Below are 22,506 nucleotides of genomic sequence, written 5' to 3'. Positions count from 1 at the left end.
GTCTCCTCACCACACTGTTTCAGACAAACCATCCCTTGCTCTTCCTCACACTGGAGAGACAGAAAAGACTGTGAATCTGTGACAGAAGGGTAGCTCAGGCCTTCATAACACAATGCCAGTATTGCCTCCACATTCACCTCCATCTAGATGAATTAAACAAAAAACTTAAAACAGACAAATGTACGTAAAAATAAGGAAAAGCACCCCAGTGGGAAGACGCTGAAGATGCTGGGCAGTAGGAGAGCACTCGCCCAGTCAGTCCGTCTTTCCCGTCAGGTGACGTGGGCGGGGGAGAGGCGTGCATCAAAATGGCGGCGGCAGAGCCCGCCTTTCCGCCGGCGGAAGCGGGAGTGACGGCAGCCGCGGCGACGGCAAGATGGCGGCGCCCACTCTGCTGCGCGGGGGGCTGAGGCGGTTGTTCACCGGGCTCTTCGGAAAGGCTTGGGCCCCGCCGCCTGCCCGAGCCCTCCGGGAGGGTGAGTCCGGGAGTGGCTTCGGGCTGCCCCGCGCCCCGTCTCACTGCGATCGGGAGAGACAGTCACGTTCATTGTATTCCACCCCGAATCCCTCACAAAATACTGTTTCTTTTAGGCTGAATCAGGCTCATTTTGTTTTCTTATGGCTTTTTTTTTTTTTTTTTGCAGTCGTGGAGGTGACTGAAGGCAACACGACCACAGTAAGTCACCCACCTCTTTCCCCCAGTTACAGCCCTAGTCGTCTCTTCCTCCTTCCGCTTCCCGGTGAGGGGGAGGTGGGGAGGAGGGGGGCGGCTAGGAAGGAGTCCAGTCCCGTCCCATCCCACTCCATCCCCCAAGGAAAATAAAAAGGCAAAAGGGTTCCTTTCCCACCTGAAAGACATCTCAGAGCGTGAAGGTGAAACCAAGGCAGCAGTGCATTGCCAGTGCAGGTAAGTGATGGAGGGCTTGGCTGCTGAAGGTCTGGATCGTCGCCCTTTTGCTTGTGACTGGTGTGACCAGTCAGAGCCACCTGTGATTTCCAAATCCTTCACCCCATGCCTGATACAACTGGAAGCTCTGACTAGAGGCACTCGGGACCCAAAACATGAGAGGCAGTTCTTCAGATGCATTCATTCATTCATTCCTTTTGGCAAGGTCTTGAATGATGGCAAGTGTGAAAGAGATTTGCACAGTGGCCTTATTACTTCACCACGGTCTGGCAGTGCAGTTTGGCATCACAGGATGTTGCTTTTGATCCGTGTTGTGTTTGTTAATCACCGTGTGTGTTGTAGTGGCTACAGGTGGTAGAAAGTTTGCATCTCGTAACGAACTTGGTGAGAAAAAGATTTCAGTGAAAGGGGTATCATTAATAGAAGACCTAAATACTAAAGGAGAACCACTCCTGAAAGTAAACTGGAAGTTCTGAAGTAAATTATAAAGAAGAACATTTTCTTAGCTACGGTTTAAGACAGGATGGAAAAAAACAAAGCAGTACAATTAGAGTTTTGCCAAACATCTTCTAATCTGTTGCACTTTTATCAGGAAACTTCCATTTTTTAGAAGCAGCACTGAAATAACTGGGGGATGAAAGGAGATTGCGTTATTCTATTCACATTATATGTGCCAGTAGCAATCTGTGCCTTACTGGAGACAGGTAGCACAGATATTTTGAAATGTGTAAATATGATGAGGAGAGTAGAACAGGAATTATTTGGGAATAGTAGAAGACAATGCAGCTAAATGCTAATCTGTGTATACATAAATAATAAAGAGCAGACAGACATTTTTACTTACTAACAAACCAGACAAAACCTGGTTGTTTATGCCTTTGAAAGTCTGAGTTTCCTTCTTGTCCTGTTTTGTTTTAGTGAACATCGTCACATTTGAAACATGAATGGAGCAGTTTACTTAGATATATAATATCAAATACAATATGGCAGCTAACAAGATCTCTAAGACTGTCAACAAAACAAGTTTAAGGCATAACAATGGGCTTGAGGGAAAGTCTTTTTTTCTTCTCTTCAAGTGGCAGACTACTAAACTTTGCCCAGACACCTGAAGAGCTTGCAAGCATGCCCTGAAATTGTTTGAACCAAAACAAGAGGGAAGTGTGCACACCATACAAAACATTCAGTGGATTGCTGTACTTCATGCTTAGTTTCAATGGCGATATAAATTATAATCACAAAATGCCAATACATTAACTGAACCTTGAAGTAGAAAAAGGATGCATTGCAGTAGCAGAGACCTTCAGGAAAATAATTCTTCCTGGCCCATTGTAGAAGCATAAGGGAGATTTGGGTATTTCTACTGTATAATATCTTAGTATCAATCTTAAGATCTGTCAGTGTCCATAGGTGAGGAAAATCTTGTAACAAATGGTGTAAATTTACTAACCAAAGGGCTGATATGTCTCTCGGCATATCCTCAGATCAATCCATTTGGGCTGCCAACTACATCAGTCTTTCCTGAATCCATCTTTCTGTGCCTTTCTTTTTCTGTGTTCTTGCTTTTATCAATATCTACGGAAGTGTTTAACATGAACCAGATGAGTGAATCCCAAAGAAATTTGGATTTCATCAGCATACTGAGAATGTGCAGCCCCTATATTTCCTCTTAGTTCTTTAACAGAATAACTGAGTGGGTTAACAATATGACAGTCCCCAGTAGTTGATAAATAATTTCCAAAAACCGAAGCCAGATTGACACGAATCAAGACCAGATATGCTGCCTTCCCAAAAAATAATTTTACTGATGAATAGGAAATTAGGCACTGATCTATATTTTGTATTCATTGTTACTTTTTTTCTTTTTGCAAAACTGGCTGATCTACTAGCGGGGAGAGGAATCTTCCTTAATAATTGACAATATTCTCTCTCTTTGAGGTACCAAGATGGTTCATTTACAAATAACATCTGGTTCGATTTTGCATCACTAGACCAGAAAAGCACAAATCCATGGTATAAAGTAGTTCTGACAGTTCAGCTGGATGCCAGTGTCCCATGCACACTTACAGAAAATTTCATACTTTTCTCATCCCAGATTTTTACACACAGAACCTGATGGTTCAGTCTAAATCAGTCAGGTTTTTAATTCTTAAAAGTGGCACTGAATTCAACCCAGAGTTTCTTTTTGAACTCTGTTGCTTGCATCATTTGAGGCTGTCAGTTGGTGTCAAAATCTGGTTTTAATAATTGACCAGATGAAACTTCCGAAATACTGTGGAAAAAAAAATAATGTAGTTTTATTGCATTTTCTGTCTGTTCAGCTGCAATTTCAGATAGTTCCTCCTTCTATTTGTGTGTCCCCCCCAAAAAAAAAAACCGAGCACATATTCACATATTCTGTATTCAAAGGCTATGAATAGATAGATTATTCCTAACATATCTGTGCTTAGAAAGTAAATTTCTCAAGTTCTTTACACATACACCTTCTACATCTCATTGCATGAGAAAACTCAGTGTTAGATGTCACCACTTTGTAGTGGTATAGAGATGATTATAAAATTATCTCCTAAAGGAGTTGTTCAGGGACTTAAACTGGATAAAATATTAATCTATTAAAGGAAAAAAAAATAAGGAAAAGAAAACCACAAATCCACAGACATCTCCTAAATTTAACTTTTGCTTAGAATTTTCCTTGTTGGGGATTTATAGTCTAGCAAGCCCCTGCATGGTTTTATCCACAACATGTATCTGCGCTTTTCTGACATTCCTGTACTCCTGGAAAAAAGGTTTTGGCCCTTAAAAGGGCACTACAATTTCAGGGCATGGTAGTGGCTCAAAGGAGCACTGCAATAAATGGAATTTAGATAAACAGGAGAACTTCACTCTTTAAGCTAGTTTACATTTAATAAAACATATACAAGAATTTACAAAATGGTTTTCTGTGCCTTTTACTCTTCTCCTCATAGTCTGTGTATATCCAAAGTGTTTGATCTATATCTATATAAAAGTGAGTTGAATGAAGTGTTCACCTTACATCTGTGCAATACTGGTCAACATGTTGTGGACTCGATGAAATGTATTCAAGGCACAGGTGCAGGTCGAGGTCTAAACTATGAATAAATATGTCCTTTGAATTGTTTCCTAGATTGAAGGGAGAATTATAGAAGATCCTGAAACACCAACTCCTCCAAACCCCTCTGGCCAGTGTCCCATCTGTCGCTGGAACCTGAAGCATAAGTATGATTATGTGGTAAGTTTGAAGGAGAGTTCCTGCATCCTTATAGCTAGATAGGTGCATAATCTGCCCCCTCATCTTTTGCTGGGTGTAGTAAAGATAGTTAAATCCATCTCTGTTCCTGGGTGCAATAAGAGCTTCCTACATGGTAATTGTTTGCCTTGGCTGGTGGTGTTGCTGGGAAAAAGAAGGATGAGCTCATATCAAATAGGAGGTTTGGAATGATACATATGGCCATCTGATTGGAGAAGGCCATGTATCTCTTCTGTGCCCAGCTGCCTTTCAGCATTGTGCTTCCAGGAGAATCAAATCAGAATGAAATGTGTGGTCAACTGATTCAGGCCTATTCTAGCTCGAGAGAGGTCAAAACACTTGATTAGATCAATTATATGTTTTCAAGCACTACAATGTCTCATTGGGTCATTGTCCACTAAGGTAATAATTGGTTTATATAACCTTTAAAGCTCTTGGTATGAAGGAGGGAATGCATGTTTACATCTCTTGCCACAGCAAAAATAGATTTGATTCAAGCTTTTTGCAGGAAATGCTAGTGAGAAATTTCTTAACCAATGACAGGATTACTAACACTAAAATGTAGAAGACAGAAGGGAAATCCTGTAATGCTTTAAAACAAAAGCAAAACAATCAAGAACACTTTAGAATAAAAAGGGTGAGATAGAAAATGCAGAACGTAGCTTCAGATGCAGAGTTTACAAAAGGACTGCATGTCACCCCCACAAGCTACAAACCCAGCACCAGAATTAGAAAAGAAAGAAAACCAGACAGGAACATGCTGTTACTAAGATAAGGCAACAGAAAACTCAGAATAAGTTACAGTCAATAGGATTAGGGTGAGCGAGGAAAAGAAATCTTTGTGAGACAGAAAGCCCATTAATGAGAAGGGGACCGAAAGCCATATTGGCTGCAGAATGACTGTGCTGCTCGTGTGCAGTCCTAGCACACACGCACATGAAAGAGAAATTATGGGAAGAAAGAGGTACCAAAAAAATTTAAGCCTTGAATTAGACACAGACCAGCAGGCCTGGATTGCATGCAGACCCAAGATCTCAAGGGAGTTAGCTAACAACCATATTACTTCACTTGCAGGATCTTTTTTAAAGCATGGAAAAAATTCTAAGGGATCACCAAATAGTTTGAAAATAGTAAGTGAAATACTAAGTGTTTGTGAGAGAAGGAGATTCCACTTGGTAAATCAGACTTTGAAAATTCCAAGTAAAATGGTATCATTTCAGAGTGAAAACAGATAACCTGTTGGATAGCACTAGTTATGAATTATGAAGAACCTGGTTACAGAAATAGTGTCAAAGTACTTGCCATTATTCCAGGCAAGTGAAACAACAGATATGAGATGTAAATAACATATCAGTTTAGCATATTTCAAAGCCTCCGTTGCAGAAATTAAGTTGTTTAGGATCTGATTTCTGACTCGGGCTGGATGCAGCATTAAACAGTGAAATAAGTTGGGGACGGGGCACAATTTAGTGTTCTCTGGTCCAGTTTCTCAACAATCTGGGAGAGCTAAAAATACAATGAATTTGCAAATTATAATCGAGAGAAATGGCAAGTACCATTAAGGTATGCAAAGCACTACAAAGGCAGATCACATTTGTTTTGTGTTGCCCACGTTTGAACACAGAAATGTCTTACAACTCTTTTCTTCTTCATGGTTGTTGAATTGTGTTGTGATCAAACCAGACCAGTCATAGTGGAAAATACTTTCTTGTGGTTAACAGTTTTGCTTGACTTTCAAATGCAAGGAGTCAACAGCATCATTACACTGGGTAGTTCTGTATATTTCTGTAGATTCTGTAGAAATTTGTAGATTTCCAGAGAGCGTTCCATGAGTCACACATTAACAACTCCAGAGAAGCTGTAAAGTGATGTTCAAAGATTAAATGAGCCATGACAGCAGATTAAATCTTGGAAATTAATACATAGACTTACTTTCTACTACTGTCTGTGACAGAAGATTCTGTTGCAACTTAGAGATAACCAGTGCCGTTGAGAACCAAAGAAGCAGTTTTAAATAATGTGATGCTCCAGAACCTGAGTTCCAGGATGGGAACTAGTCTGTTGGTCCCAACAGACGAGGTAAACCACGAGTCTCAGGTGTGTTTGTAGAGTGAACTGAGGTTAGGAGGTTTTTCCGTACTTAAGTCTTAGATCCTGATTTCTGCTGTTCGGCATGGAGGCAGGAGAAAACCAAATGTGAGGAGAGATCCTGCAGCCAGAGTCTTGAAAGTCATTGATTAGACCGTTCCTAAGAAATCATGGTCCTGAGAGACAAACTAGGAAGCTGTCCATCCTGGCTGTCACATAGTTTTGGAATGCACATGCATCTGGTGTATATAGATGTCCAGTATTCCCCCTGTAGAGCAGCAGAGGACCTGGACAAAAAGCTAAAGAGGGCAGTGTGAACTGATATTTCAGAAGTGTAGAAATTTCCTACCTCAGTATTTAGAAGCATGCCTCTGTAGGGCTGATGAGAACTATGAGAAATTTCAGTTCTGAATTAGACCACCTCTTCTGCTCGAATAAGTCCCTATACATTTGAATACTTTGTACCAGTCATGGACTTTCAGCCATTTAAATGTTAAGGTGAATAAAATCTCCCTTTTCTGCATGAAGGCACACTCTGCTGTTTTTCTTTGCTGCAGCAGCGATGAGCAGCAGAGTCTTGAAATGCTTAAATAATAAAGGGCGGGCATGTAACTGTGTGGGTAATTAAACGGTAGCACAATTTACTCACTGGTGGTTAATTGTCCTAAAAGTCTGTAAATTGAGAACGGCTATTTTCGTTAAAGATAGAGCCTGGTTCATACAGCATAACCTATAATCTGTGCTTGGTAAGAGATCAGAATAGATGGATCACAGTGGTTCCTTTGAGATTGATAAGCTGAGATCAGTCAGTTGCACAGAAGGGAAAGTGTGAGCCTTTTTGCTTGGGATGCTTGTAATTGGGCTGAATGAGGCACTGTGAAAAGGGAAGTGTTGAATTAGCCCCTGAGGGAGCTGAGTAATATGACCTCATAGGACTTTCCTTTTGTCATGTGCAACTAGCAGAGTCTAAAGTAGTGGCATAATGAGTTACTTTAGCTGTCAGAGAACTGGGGGACCAATGTCTCCAAAGTTATTAATGAACTGAACAGGCATTGTGAGCGCCAGCAGGTCATGGTCCCAACCTGCCTCAGCTGTGGGGTGGAGAGCTGCAGTTGTTTTTGCCAGTTCAGTCCTTGGTCTCTGCCGAGGCTCAGGATAACAGAATCTGAGGTAGAAACTCCCAGTTTGTGGTCTGTTTGTGTCTGTCCATTGAAACTGAGGCCTCAGTTGATTTTTTGCATGTCCATTGGGGGGGAAAAAAAAAAAAAAAAGTTTTGGTCAGTGTCACGATGCAACTGGATTGCAACCCACAACCCTGATACAAAATGCCTGGAGAATGGTGTACAGCTCCCAAGAGTAAGGGACTAGACTCATCTAACTGCAGACTGGCAGACTTGTCTGATACAGCCCAGTAGTAATTTGGCCACACAGACAGTGCTCTGCTTGCAGTAAATAAAGGTTTTAATGATTGACGTGTAAGCACCCAAGTGCCTTTCAAAGTGCCTGCAGGTACTAAAATGCAGAGATGCTTCTGCATTTTGGTTGTCAACCATTCACAAGAATGTGCTGTACATAGTGTTTCATTTAGCAAGTTTATCCAGCCCTTTTAGAGGTGGAGGCTAAACTTGTTTTTCATTTTCCCCCTTATCCCCTTCAAACATCATTAGCGTGAGCAGGCAGTAAATATGTCATTTTGCTTTGGCAGCAATTAGGGGAAACCAAGCTGCAAGCTTTGCCTGTTAGCCCTAGATTAATTCAATCCAAGTTGTTTTCATCAAATGCTACAGATTACAGGGGTGGGAATCTGGGTCCAGCCTCGTGGGAGCTGTCCAGTGATTAAAGCAGATCCGTGGTTACAGGCTTGGCTGTCCACTAGCACAAGATGTGAATTTCATGGAACATGACGGCACTAGGAGAACTTGCCAGACATATTTTTTTTCCCTTGACCGCTCCACATACTCGCTTACTTCCCTCCACAGCTGCCCCATAAAGTTGGCTGTACCTGTCTGCTTTCTCCCTGTGGTAAGATGCATCTGTGTGAGTGCTCTGGGAGAGGCACCAGGCCTGTTAACTTGCGGGGGAAAATGTTCAGAAATGGGCAAACCTTCTGTCGAGTGTGCAGTATTTTAAGCCAAACAGCATGTGATTTGGAGCTGCAGTGGCTGGGACATGGGTAATTTCAATTAAGAAATGACTGACACACAAGGGTGTTAGTCAGTTGGTGACACTGTTGGGCAGAGATGATAACAGAGAATGGATTTTCTTGATTTTGTTTTTTCCACGGGGTGCAAAAGAAAGTCTGTCTCCCTTTGCTTCCCACCTCCCTCCTTTGCATGGAAACACTTGATAACAAGCCTGTGACTCCATGAGGCGTGGTGCTAATATGAGAAATCACTTGGACCACACACACCCTTCACAAAAGAGCCCTGTGGCCTACTTCAGCTTTCGTGGCTGGAAAGACTGGAACAGCCTCAAACTTGCCATCAGCTCCCTTTTTCCTCTTCCCCACAGAATAACGCAGTAGGCTAACAGAAAAGTCTGGAAGGTTTTTCTCTTTCTAGGCACTTGGAGCTGAACAGCCCTTTTCACTTAAGGAAGTGTGATGTTTGTGCTAAATGGCAAATTGAGCTGTGGGTGATTTGGAGGATTGGATGGCTAAAGAAGATGAAAAAAAGGGGATGAGTCTACTCTGGTTTTCTGAATCCAGTCCAGGGCATTTCAGGAGTGGCTGAGAGTCATTGCCCTTGGACTGCTTGTCTGGCCTCTGTCCAGCTTCCACCAACGCAGCTGGCACCAGCTGCTCCTCTGGTTACTGTTCTCCTTGGCAAGGCCATCTGGTAGCTGGACTGGGGACACTTCGCTGCCGTTTCAGCCATAGATGGATGGCCTCTCAGGAGGTTGCTTTTAGTTGCTCAGCTGTGCTTTTCTTGTTCTTTGGATACAACATCACTCTCAATGATGGTTGGTAAGTCTTTTTTTGTCGGTGAGAAGTTGCCTAACGTGCAGTGTTTTCAAAGGAGCTGGACCTGAAAATCAGTCTGCACACATTCATCGTAGACAAGTGGAGGCAGAAAGGAAGCCAGATAAGGGAAGAAGGAGATTGTGTGCCATAATGATACTAGTCAGGGTGGCATTGAAGACAGGGAGGGGGAAGTACAAAATCAAACCACAAAAACTGGTAGCAAACAAACAAATAAGATATAAATTTTGACTGCAATGCTTGTATGACAGCATCTCTCAGAATTGGGCATCACCAGAAAGCCATCCTGAATTCCAGCAGCCCCCTTCAGAGCTGAGCTGATCTGGTGCAGTGGGCTGGATGTGAATAATCATTTTTATATCCACTACGGATTGTTTGCTTTTGAAAGGGCAGTAAATTAAGCTAGGAATGCTCGAGTGAGCAGTTTTGTAAAAGATGAAAGATAGAGGGGTGGGAGCAGGAATGGACGAGGAAGAGGCAGCATCAGGGTCATGCAATGTGAAAAACAACAAGTGCTGTTTGTTCTTGCCTGTTGCCTGAGGTGTGAAGTGCTGCCTGCCTGGTGTGGATGCTCTTCCTGTCAGGATGTTGGCTGGCAGGTCCCTTCTAGCCCGCAGGCAGCCTCCACATCGGCCAGCCTCGTCCACCAGCAACATGTTTACAATGGTAGGGGAGAAGTAAACTCTCAATCCGCAGCAAGTCTGTCAACAGATGGGGAGAAAACAAGCACAGAGTCTCCAGAGGCCCTTTGGGCCCACTTGTGCTGACGTCAGCAGGTCAAGGGGACCTGCCTGTATTGGCCTGAGGGGTACATTTGCAATGGTGCCATGTGTGGAGATGCAGAGCACGTATCTAAACAGTGGTCTGTTGTACTGTGTACAGTTAGTGGGACACCCGTGCAACAGCTGTGGCTGCTGTGTTTAAAAATTTGTCATTCCAGCCCTGTGATACTATCTGATCCTAGAGATCCCTGTAATTTTGTTTTTATTAAGAATGCTTTACATTTCTAAAACTCTCAGTTGGAAAGGTCAACAGTAGTGTAATCTTAATGAGTCTCAAATCCCTGACAAAGCCTCCGAATGCTCCTTCCATCCAGTATGGCTGAGGCAGCCACACCTAACACATGCACAGCCCGAGGACTGAGGGCAGCACTTTGTCCTATTAGGTCTTTCACATCAGCACACGTTTATTTCTCACAAAAAGCTTCTTCATGCAAGATCTTGGACCAATTCCCTGCTCTCCACCCCTCCAAAGAGACATAAGGGAAGATCCACCATGGGAAATTGGATAAAAGTTTGAGGAGTAGATAGCAGAGAACAATCCTGCTCTGAGGGAACAAGGAGGGGGCCAGAGGTGATCTAACTTATCTGTGACCTTTAGGACAGCAGCTGTGATGGCATTTCAAGTTGTGTAAACACTCTCCATCTGTAAGTCTTGTGTAACTGTGCCTGAGTACCTAGGACACATTATCTTAGCTAGAATCTTGGAGCAAGCGACAGTGAAGTAGCAGGGATTGCAGCTGACATCATGTGTTTACACTAGTGAAGTCAGGGGAAGACTCAGACCATCTGAGTGACCTTACTGAGCTAAGCTGGCAGGCAGAGTGACAGCAAACAACAAGAAAAAGCCATTTGTTGTCAAGCTGCAGCCAAAATGCGTAGGAAGGAATCATTGTTTGTCTTGCATTGTTTTGAGTTCTGTACACAGCATGAGGGTCAGAACAACACCTAACAATCACAGCAGTTAAAGTAGCTGCATCTCTGATGGTTTGCCCTTCTCTTGCTCCTTCAGGACGTCTTGCTCCTGAGTCAGTTTATCCGTTCTGATGGAGGGATGCTGCCACGAAGGATCACAGGCCTCTGCTTGGAGGAGCACAAGAAGATTACCGTCTGTGTGCAGATGGCTCACCGTGCAGGTACCCCACCACCTCCTGAGACAAGCCCTTACTGTGCAGTACCCGCAGAGCCCCTTGAGAGAGAGATCTCCTGCCCAGTCAGCATAGCTTGGTGAGATGTCATTGTACAGTCACCCAGCAAACTCAGTATGGTCTGAATGCTGGAACAGGGTGATGGACCAGAGGCTACTTGTTCCTCTATGTGTCTTGGCAGCACACATTTATCCCTGTAGATGAGTCTACTATTGCAGAAGGATCTGGGAGGTGGCTCAGTCTGTAGTAACTAGTGATTAAATACCAGCTTCTCAAGTTAATTGATTTAGCATAACTTTGACCCTAGCCATTAATAACATGCACCTGTCTACCATCTGCCATGTGAAGACTTGTTTTTTTGCTTTGCCTTGGGAGTGGGACCCAGGTTGACAACCCAGGTTGACCCAAGTATAGCCTGGTACAAGTTAAATGGGCTGAGAATTTTCTTAGATTTTCATGCTGGAGATGGAATCTAATCAGACACCAGTGCCCACTGTCCTCTCAAAAAGCCTCTTTGATGAGCCCAAGTGGCTGTCTTGGGCAGGTGTTTCCTCTCTATACCCAGCAGAACCTCCTAGCTTCTCTTTGATTGGGATGCAGGTTCAGCAGATTAGGCATTGGCTAAAGATAAGATAACCTTTCTTGAGATTTTGCTGTGCTATCCCAATAGAGACCTGGGCTGCCTGATTTACAAGGTGTAATGTAACTTCTGGATGCTACAAAGACAAGGTGGCACTGCAGAATGTTCTCACGCCTCTCTTTTCTTGTTTCAGGTTTGTTGCCAAACCACAGACCTCCACTTCCTGAAGGGCATGTTCCCAAGAAACCTCAGCTGAACAGGTGAATAGTCTTGTCTTTACACATATCTTTTTTCAGGAATAGACTGGAAAAGGAAAAGCAGTTCCTTATAACTAGGTAAAACATGCTTTAGGCAACCGGGCTCATGGAGACTACACATAGCATTTTGGAGAAGCAAGATCTGTCACGATATTTTCTTTCCAGTCTTTTAAGGACAAACTACATATCATTCAAACACATGTTGGAGCCTGTCCTCTCTTCCTCAACTGCACTTGCCTTGTCATCACTAATAGTAAGGCATCACAGGGTGAAGATTGTAAGGGGCCTTTGGAGATCATCTAACCCAAACACCCTGCTCAGGCAGGGTCACCTAGAGCAGGTTACCCAGGACTCTGTCCATTCAGTTTTTTAATACCTCCAAGGATGAACCTTCCACAGTTTCTCTGGGCAGTTTGTTCCAGAGAACCACCCTCATAGCGAGGCAGCGTTTTCTTAATCTCAGACAGAATTTCACGTGTTTCAGTTTGGGCCCATTGTCTCTTGTTGTGTCACACAGCACCACAGGGAAGAGCCTGGCTCTGTCATCTCTGCACCTTCCCTTCAGAGATCGGTGAGACCCCCGTGAGCTTTCTTTTCTCCAGTCTGAGCAGTCCCTTCTCCCTCAGACTTTTGGTGCCTGGCCCCCAACAGCAAGAGAGTGCCTTGGAGGAGTACCAGCAGTAAAAGAGGGCTGAGCAGCCAGCAAGGGCCCATTCCAAGGCTGTTCCCCTGAGCCCCATCCCCATTTCCCCCAGGCATTCCCCCTTCCTATGCAACATGGTCTCTCCCCCCTCTCCCACTTGAACAGCCCCCCCCCCCCCCTTTGGGCTGCTCTGTGCTGGGCACTCCGAGGTGCTAATCCCCTGTTTATGACCTGACACTCTGTTTCCATGGGGATGTCAGAGCGGTTTATGAACCTCGAATTAGCGAGCTGTGGGGTTACCAGAGGCCATGGGGCTTTTGCTGGGAGAGCTTAGGCTGCAGGGCTAGGGACAGCTGGAGACTCCTTCATTTCAGATCTGAGTCTGTAGTGGAGATTTGAGGCAAGTTCTTGCATGCTGACGGACTGCATACCGGGTATCAGTGAGGATCAAATTGGAGGGCTCTACATTTGATGCATCCCTGTAGCCATCAGATACTTCAACTCTGAAAACTTATTTCCTGAGTCTTACAAGACTTTGGTATTCTTTAGTAGCCGTGTCTGTCTGGCAGCTGTGGGGTGGAGCACATTATCTACTTAGCATTCACACAGCAACCCTGCCTAGCAGGTTGAGACAGGAAATGGTAAATCCTGTATCTCTCTGGAATCACACCAGGACTCCAGATCTAATGTCCTGACTCTTATAAAGTTGCTCCATAGAACTCCAGTGAGAACAAAGAATAGATACCTGCAGATACATTCTACGTGCATGTGCTACAACCTTAAAATTAAGAGATTTAAATTTGAGATTAGCATCCAAGCCCTCCCTATTGCATTGCTAGTCCCTTCCTACACCATCCTTGTTTGTCTCTTCTCAGCAAGGGAACATAGCAAACAGAGTGGAAGCAGAGTTTAGAAAAGGAGAGCAGAGCTGTTGCCGAGAAGGTGGAACAGCATTTAAATGGGTAGGCTTTGGTATCTGGGTGGAAACAAGAGAATGGGACTGAGAAGTCGGATGGGAAGTGTTAGTGATGGGTCTGGAATGAAACAAGTGAGTCCCACAGTCAGGATGGAGTGCAGGGGTACTTCAGGAGTGCTTTCCTGGTGCCTCATGATACTGTCCTCTCAGCTTGCTGGAAGGGAAAAGCTCTGCGTGTTGCAGCCTTGAGAAATTGCTCTCTGGAATGAGATCTGGTACCGCATAAAGCAGGAGATACAAACTGCTTCTTTGCTCTAGCCTGAGGAGAGGACTGAAGGGTATTCACATGCTAAAGACATTCAGACAGTACTTATATAAAGTACAGTTTCTCATATGAAGGACTCATCCAAGCTACCTTGTCTTTGCCTCAGAACTTGTTCCTAAAGCTTGCTGAAGACCTCTGGTAATTTGGGAAGCACTTAATCTGTTGTGCTTCCAAATGCAAGTGAGCTGGCAGGGGAGGACAGAGGCAGAGTTGGGCTGGGACTTCTATGCTATGAGAACATGACCAAGTCACCCTTTAAGCCAGGGCTGCACACCTAACAGCCTGTTCCTTCACTGCATTTGTGTCTGCTAGGTCTTTTAAGTGCCAGTTCAAGAGGGATCTACAGAGAGCCTATACAGCAGGCAGCATGGTGCACGCAGTCAAGTGATATATTTCCCAAATCCTTGAGCTTCAGCAGCTCTTGAGATTGATGTATTGGCTGCTGTAGTTGTCTTAAATGAGAGGCAGTGGTGCCTTTTTGCACTGCAGCTGTAGCCCTGGGAATGCCAACAAGCAGAAACTCAGGTACCTGTTTCAGAATATGCTTGGGCCCCTCATTAAAGCTCTTCGAAGCCAGGAACACAGGTAGTGCACATTCCTTAAAAGTTTAACCAGCCCTTGTGTTCTCCAGCTCTGCCTGCAGTGATGACTTTTTGCTTGCTCCACCATTAGGTCTACTCTGAGTGTGATGTTGAAATATGCTTTTCTGCACCCCATCCCCTCCAAAATAAACCCTCACCAGCCACACTTCAGGAGCAGACTGAAGTGCCTATGATGCAGATTCTGGAGCTATTGAATTGCCACCAGCTGCCTGAGGGACCTTTAACCTGCTCTGTGAAGGATCCAGAGGTCCTGGCGCAGCAGCTTGCCTGTCACTGTGCGCTGATGAAAGAGGCATCATTTTCTTGGCTCTGCAGGAGTCTAGTCCTCCTTGGTGAAAAGTAGTCATGCAGCAACAAGGCAGTGAACACAGACAAGCTTGTGTCAGGGCTACAAACTGAGATGGATAGTTCTCACAGGTGGCTAGTGACTAAGCCAGTATACCAAGAATTGAGTCCATTCCCAGCCACATGGCCTCTGTTCCTGCTGTCTCTCCCCTCTCTCGTCTGCATTTGCTCTCTTGACAGGAGAGTTGCATCGCATGTGGAAGAAAGCCATGCATACAGAAGACACAATTCCTGCTACACTGTTCTAAAAGGAAGGTGCAAGGTGAAAAGGACAGACAGAGCACTGTAAAGGCATCTAGTCTGTCTCAAGACTGACAATAAGCTTTGCCCTGCTGAAAGACAGCAATTCTCTGAGAGTCTTATCTGTGCTTTTGGGCACTCATTCTTTTTGCCCTGAAATGACTCTCATTGCCTCCCATAAGCAATCTGTTGTCTACATCTTCACTCTGAATTGAGAAATCTTTCACTTTTTTAAAGGAGAGACTTCTGAGAAGTCACTGTCTACTCCAGATGTTACCCCACATACTTCTGTGAGAACTCTTACCATCTGACGACAGAAAATACTACACTGAGCCAAATAATGTTTTGCTTATGGCAGAACTCTTGACATTAGCCTAAACCATCAGCTGCTAGAGTGACGAGACCAAGACGAATGTCTAAGATAACCTTAGGGACTGATTGCACTCACACCTCCTGAGACTGGCAGAGATTCATTGTGAGGAGTGTAGAGAGTATAGAGGCAGGAGTCAGAGCCCAGTACCTCTACCATAATACAGACCTGAGCATTCACTTAGTGTATGTAGACTCAGAGCAGCAATGGTTGCCTGGCAGAAGTCTAGCAAATTACTTCATTTGGATGAGCAATCCCTGTCATCTCTCTCCAGTCTTGCAAATCCTGGTTGATGCTCACTTTGGCCAGGCTTCTTCCGAAGTTGTGTCAGTATTTTTGAGAGAAGCTTCATCTTCTGCTGGAAGAGGGACAAACCATCCTGATGGAAAAACTGCTTTGTCTCTGCTCTTTGCTGCCGAGACAATGTGCAGACCAGCCACATGGGAGGAACCCTGTGGCTCCTGGGCAAACGTGCTAAGGAAGTACATAAAGAAGAGCTGAGGAGCTGCGTTCATGTATACTACGGAGAGCAGCAGAAGAGCTGCTCCTCAGCTTTTCTTTGGCTGCACTTGGGGCTGTCTTGGCCAGAATGTTTGGCCAATGTCAAGGTCACCCTGTTTAAAGTGAGCCTGCTTCTTATACGAAGTATCTGGCACACCCTGGCAGGTACCTGGCTGGGATTAAAATGTAACATGCCACCCTATGGAACTATCAGCAAATTCTTGTTCTAACAAGGTGCAGAGGTGCTGCCCTGAAGTTGGTCTAGTGATGTGAAGGTGTGGATTCATCATCCAGAACCCCTCTGTCTGCTCTGCCTCTGCAGAATGTGCTCTTCTGATGCTTATTCAATGACGTTTTCCAAAGAGCAGAATCCCTGCTCTGTTTTCTGAAGTGGTATTGTTGTCTCCATTGTATAAACTTTGGACATACCTTCCTACATGCCCCAGATCTCTCTGCAGAGAGGTAAGAACTTCCCTGCTTTGCACTGGGTCACTTGGAAGTTTTCTTCTCCCTACCCACCCCATCTTATCATGTTTCTACTACTGGTATGCAAGAGGAAGAGCAGAAGGCTTTGGGAAGTAGTGGCCTGCAGATCCTATCTTATTCTTGGTCGTCCAACTGTCTAGCATGGTATGGGATCATCATCCAGGGTGTATCGTAACCTAGAGAAGGAGACTGGGAACTCCAGGAGAAAGTATCACAAAAGCAAAATGGCAGTTTGAGCCAAGCTGTATGGTCCTGGCAGTGGTAGGAGATGTATGAGAACACCTTCTGGTCAGAATTCAACTGGGGAGCAGTCCATAGCTCTCTTCTACACCTTTCAGTTGAGATACTGTCCAGGTGAGACTTAGCATTTTTCTCATTTCCTGGACTTTGCCCTTTTGCTTTCTGCCTGATTCGGTTTTGATAACGATAGCTTGTGAATGTTACCACTTAACTGCTTGTCTAGCTATGGGTGCTTTTGAAGAAATACGGCCCTGTGAGTACCATAAACTCTTCAGTCTACTGTCCTCCCCTTCTCTTCTGTATCATCTGTCTGCAGAACTTGGACATGGATAACCAATGAAGTTTACCCCTGTCAATGCAGAATTACTCCCTACAGTTCATTTTCTCATGCTTGGCTGAGTCTGGGGCTTTCACTATTTCCAGGGGATGATTCCGCAGCAAAATTGTCTTGCAGCCAAGGATTGTTCCCTCATCCTCAGCCTGAATTCTCCCTTTCATAACTTCCTGCTGTTATTTCTGCATCCATTTGTGCTCCAGCCTGGCATGTTTCAGTTAAGTACTGCAGCAACAAAATATTTTCATTAGCCCACGAGGCCAAGGGAGTTCTCAGGGATTTCACCAGCACTGTGCAGTGACAGACTCTTCTCAAATTCTAGAGGTTTTTTTTTGTGTGTGTGTGTGTGTGCAGGCCACCACACACCAGAGCCATCTGGGAAATGGTCAAGCACAGCTGCAGGTCAAACTTCTTGCTTTCAGGAGTGAAAACCTGAATAGCTCAGCAGTTTTCTTTCCAGTGTGGAGGTTTTTACATGAATAGAGTGGACTGATGCTGTATGCAGAACAGTCATGGAGTTCGAGCCGCCATCTAGATGCTCACTTAATGCAAACAGAGCACTCATTTTCTTCTGGCAAGTCCAGAATGTTGGTTAAAGAACAACACTGTGAAGCTGTTTCCTTTCCAAAGGACTAAGGGATGTTGCAGGTTCCCTAAGCCTGGGCTCTGTCAGCAAGAGGTGGTGTAGATTATGGAGTACTTGATTTTGAGTGCTCAGCTGCCACTCCATTTTCAGCTTCCTACTAGAAGAGCAGAACTTGGCACAAATAAGATCCACATCAATCGCTCCTGCATCACCTGAAGAAGTTGCTATGTGTTAGGAGAAAGGCAAGTTCTATATGAACTCCTCATGAATTACAAAGTTCTCAGGCTCTGTGAACTCATCTCATCCCTGGGAGCAGAATCTTGTTTCACTGCTATCAGCGTTTAACTCCAGCAGCATGTGGTTTCTCTCACCTGCGTGGAAACTGTGCTGTTCTGTTAGCATGTGAATTCAAAAGCAAAGAGCCAGAGCGGCTGCAGGTGAGCAAAGCCAAGAGGTGTCATGGGAAGGGATGTGGCAGGGAGGAGGCAGTCTTGCCAGCACTTTGATCGAGTGCTTCCTGCAGTCTGTAGCCCTCTGGCTTCTGCTTTTAATCCAAACAAACAGCAGATTGAAAAAGTTCAGTGAGGGTTCAGAAGTTCAGCCTTGAACTGCACCAGCATGGCCTTTGCTTGGGCTGTGTGGAGGACTGCATTTGCCCCACAGGTAGGTTATTTCCCTTACCTAGCACATGGAAGCCCTGTGCCTGTCCCTAGGTGTTAGCAGCAGCCTCTGGGTGGGAAGGCTTTGGGGCCCTCCTGCCCACGGAGTAAGTCCATGGGAATGGACTTCCACATGCTACAGAGATTTTAGGTGATTGCAGTGACTACAGGTGACCAGCCACAGTGGTTTCCATCCTGTTTATGTCTTGCCTTTTCCCATCAGGGATATCCCTCCAAGGTTCCCATCATGCTGTATCCAAGCTACTCATTTGTGCAGCTGAAGTCCAGGGATTCCGGTTCTTGCTTAGGATCCTCCTGTACTCAAGGGGAAGAGTCTCGCTCCCCAACACTGGCAGTTCTGTCCTCCTTTGTCCAGAGCAAGAGCTCTGCAACCTGAGGTAACAGGTTAGGAGGCTGTGGCCCAGCTGTGTTTGGCATCCACATGGAGACTCTGAACTGACAACCCTCAGCTGGCTGAGAAAATTCAGACCATCTGCCACTGTGTGCTTGTGGGCTATTGTAAAAACTCCCCAAGTTGGATGACTTGGCTAGAAAAGGGGGTACACTACATGGATGGCAGAGTTTGCAGACGAGTCCTACATGCTAAGCTGTGAAGCTCTCACATGGGAGTTGCATGGATTGTTTTTACTCTCAGGGGGAAAAAAAAAAGAAGTAAATCTGTGAAACAGTAGGAACTGGGATTAGTCAAAGAGGAAAAGGAACTTTGTAGACTGCCTACTCCCAGGCATCAGGCTTTTGCCACTGCTGAATCAAGGTTTAAAAAAAAAGGCAGCAAACAAAATAGGACAAGTTTGAGTCTGGGACAAAGCAAGTATTAAAAGCGCTAAAAGCAAATGTGCTCCAGGAAGGGAAAGCCTCCAAATGTGTGTTTCAGCTAACAATGAAAAGCCCCAGCCTGCAGTCCCCAAAGGAAGCCAAAAGCCTGGACCAGAGCGCTGGATTAGACCTGCTCAAAAGAGAAATAACAAAAGCTTTAAAATCAGGCCATTACTAAATCCTCCTTCCTGTGCAGAACTGGGGTGTGCACTTCCAGCCCCCACACTGAAACAGAGGGATTTCTTAAAAAGCCACTGTCTGTCTAACCCTGCACACAGCATTGATGCCTGTCTCACACTCACACATTCACTTCTGGCCTAGTGAGATCATTTATTATCACGGGAGCACTTTCCAGTAAGTGTGTGGACACGTGACCAGAACTGCATTTGGTACACTGGTGCATTAAAACAATTTTGGATTGGTTTTCCCCCTTTGCTGTAAGTGCAGCCACGCGGTACCAAAAACGTGCGCTACAGGCCTCCCCCTGCAGTAAGGGCTGTATGAAAAGGAGGGCCTAGCCCCATGTGCCCATCTAACACTCCTACAGCTTCTCCCAAATGAGCTGCCTTGCCATGGTTCTGTGCCAGATTCCAAGCTGGCAACCTGTGTTTGGTCTCTGGGAACATCCCTTGCATGTGAAATCAAGGACAGAAGAGTCTCTCCTGCTTCCCATCCTGATGTTGTTCTGTAAGGGACTCTACTAATGCATCAGCGTAACTTTAAAGGTCAGGAGGGACAAACTACACACACGTAGGAGAACGAGGGGCTGGATCTTGCTCTGTGCTGCCTCCCAGATCCCTCCCACTTGCTTCTAGGTTTTTGTAACAAACTCCTCAAAGCAAAAGCAAAGCGTTTCGGAAGTGGCTTCATTTCAGTGGCAGCAACATCCAAATGCAATTAATTTTTCAGTTTGTGCTGTTCAGGATTGCTGAGGAAGAAAAGCACAAGGAAAACAGGCTACTGTTGGACAGCCTGTAGCTGCATGGCAGAGGAAGCTTGCTTTGTAGTTCTCAGGAATGTGCCAAATACCTTCAAACAAATGCATTATGTGGTCTCTGTCCAAAGTTCTTAATATCTCCAATTTGTACGATGCAAATAAAAGGTAACAAAGCTGTTTGGGGAGAGGATGACTGATTGAGGTTACATTAAGACCATGGGATTACTCAACAGAGGCATGCAAACATCACTGGACAAAGTTTATCAGTCTGTTCCAAATTCTCATTTGTTGGAGCATTGTTTGTGCAGATTATGGTGGGGTTTTACTTTGGATCTTTATTGTCTGAAAAGCCTCCTCTTTCTCTAAGGACCTCTATTCCCCTCTCTACTGGTAGCAAAAGATTTAAAGCCTAACAAAACTCCAGGCCACCCAGCCACAGGGTAAAATTTCCAGTAACTGATTCTGGATCTGAAATCCCCTGCCTGTTTGCAAAGCCAAGTCAAAAGCTTCAAATGGTAAAAGGCAAAGGATGTTCGCCAGACGTTGCTGTTCATGTAGGTTCGCAGTTGGGATGATAATTCCATTCTGGTACCTCTGAAGCTGTAGGTTCTGACTTCCTGCACCAGCAAGCTGCAGTAGCATTGTATGGAGAACACTAAAGCAGATTTTGGACATTTTGAAAACACAAACTTAGGCCAGAAACCTGTTCCATGCAAGAAAAATGACCAATTATCCACCAACAGCAAACAAAACCCTTTTTAGAGACTTACTTCTCACAGAGAATTTGTAATGAGTTTACCTTATTGAGGCCAGCTGTTGAAATAACACCTCCCATAGAGGCTGAGTGCATTCAGTCTTGGACTTGGTTGCTGTGAAGGGGTTTGGCACTCCAGCTGCAGGTGGACAACTTGGTGGCAGCCTGGGGGCTACACCTGATTTGTTTTGTGAAACTGGAAGTCCAGCAGGTGTCAGTGGGTTCAGTACAGAGGTGCAGCTTCAAAGTCCCAAAACAAAAGAAAAAATTCCTTTCCAGTGGTCCCTGGAGAACTGAGGGAGCTCTGCTCACGGTTATTCCATTTGTAAAGGGGCATGTGGAGAAGCACAGGCTATGGTGCCTGTTCCTGCTCCATTCAGAATCTTTTCTCAGTAACTAGTCTCAAACTGAAATGTTTGTGTTGTTTTGACAGGTATCTGACCCGCTGGTCCGTCAAATCTGCAAAGCCCATCTGGAAGAGGGGCCCAAAGTGGTGCAAAAAACCTTTCCCAGTCGGACACCCTTTGCTGAGGGATAATGTCAAATACACGCACAAGCCTCTGGCTTTGAACCACTAGTGGCCAGAAGTGGCATAGGCACTTAGCACAGCTGTTTGCCACTGCTCTGCTTTTTTTTGCAAGTTTGTTACTATCTCAAAATTGTCTTATTCAAAACCTGTCATTAGTACTCTCTGTTGTCTCCAGTAAATGGGCCGCCATCTGCTCCTCTAGAATACAAGACTGAGCAAAGCAAAGTTCAGTGTGCAGAATGATTTGGAGAAGGCAGGGGGCAAAGACTTTAAGCTCAAAGCCAGAAAGGATCTGAAGGCTTTGTTTCATTACAGCCACGACCGGGTTTGGAAAAGGACGTCTCCTTCTTTTTCCAGCAGCGAATGGTGATTCCCCATTAACGCGTGTTTCTACTCAGATTTGCCTCATTTGGGCTTTCGTACCCGTGCCACCAACAAAAGAAAAAGTCTCCTGCAGCACTGTTTCCTTGGCAGTAACAGAAAACGTTCATGACTACTGACATTTTTTGTTTTTCCTAATCTGTACTATCCGTAATGTACAGGAAAACACCTGTGGCAGTGATTACAGGCATGTGTGCATCTTACATGTGCCCTTAAGGAATTCCTGGGTTGTGCATCACTCCTGGATCTAGCAAATACAGAATGCCGATGTTGTTGATGACTTGGCCTGTTTTTTTACTCCTGCAAATACATTTGCTGTAAGTCTTCTGTGTCAGTGATACAGCTTCGTCCTGGGATAGGTTGGGGCCAATGGATGTGCCTAGTTTTCCATTCTGTAACACAAAGATGTCACCATTGCTGTCCCCATGCAGCACATGCACACACCTTCCACCTCCTGACCACTGCTATTTGACAGGCACTACCTATGGGCCCCATATGAGAGGATCAATACATTTACCAGGGTCGTTATTGCTTTGGCTCCATTTCTATTTATCTGGGGGTACAAATGGACACAGTCTTTTTATATACTACTACAACACTTAACCTTGGACTGCTTTCATCAGAATCATCTGCTAATACCTATGGGCACACGCAGGAGTGAAAGGTATTATTCAGGAAAACAAATCAGATTACAAGGGTTCTTTTTAGCCATACTTTGCAAAATGGAAGCACCACATTCAGCCCCTTGAGCTGGCCAAGATCTTTTTGCTCTGGGAGACAGAGCCAAGAGGCTGTTAACTATACTGAGATAAAATCT

The 22,506-nt window shown here is 44.8% G+C and overlaps 1 protein-coding gene across 1 annotated transcript; it reads left to right on the top strand.

Annotated features, from left to right (window-relative positions):
• The first annotated feature begins 360 nt into the window (after positions 1-360).
• On the top strand, positions 361-21,966 carry MRPS18A (mitochondrial ribosomal protein S18A). Its single transcript, XM_010198135.2, has 6 exons — positions 361-476; positions 645-676; positions 4,050-4,154; positions 11,032-11,155; positions 11,941-12,007; positions 21,213-21,966. Exons 1-6 carry the CDS (start codon positions 377-379, stop codon positions 21,355-21,357), a joined length of 573 nt encoding a protein of 190 aa, XP_010196437.2. The 5' UTR covers positions 361-376; the 3' UTR covers positions 21,358-21,966.
• Positions 21,967-22,506: the final 540 nt, after the last annotated feature.

Source organism: Colius striatus, chromosome 2, assembly GCF_028858725.1.
Source record: "Colius striatus isolate bColStr4 chromosome 2, bColStr4.1.hap1, whole genome shotgun sequence".
NCBI lineage: Eukaryota > Metazoa > Chordata > Aves > Coliiformes > Coliidae > Colius > Colius striatus.
This window is presented reverse-complemented; position numbering and strand designations above follow the sequence as displayed.

Bases quoted from the DNA above. Each gene is read 5' to 3' on its own strand.
- MRPS18A (XM_010198135.2), top strand. From the start codon at position 377: ATGGCGGCGCCCACTCTGCTGCGCGGGGGGCTGAGGCGGTTGTTCACC. The intron at 677-4,049 runs GTAAGTCACCCA...ATTGTTTCCTAG, and splicing joins CTGAAGGCAACACGACCACA to ATTGAAGGGAGAATTATAGA. The intron at 4,155-11,031 runs GTAAGTTTGAAG...TTGCTCCTTCAG, and splicing joins AGCATAAGTATGATTATGTG to GACGTCTTGCTCCTGAGTCA.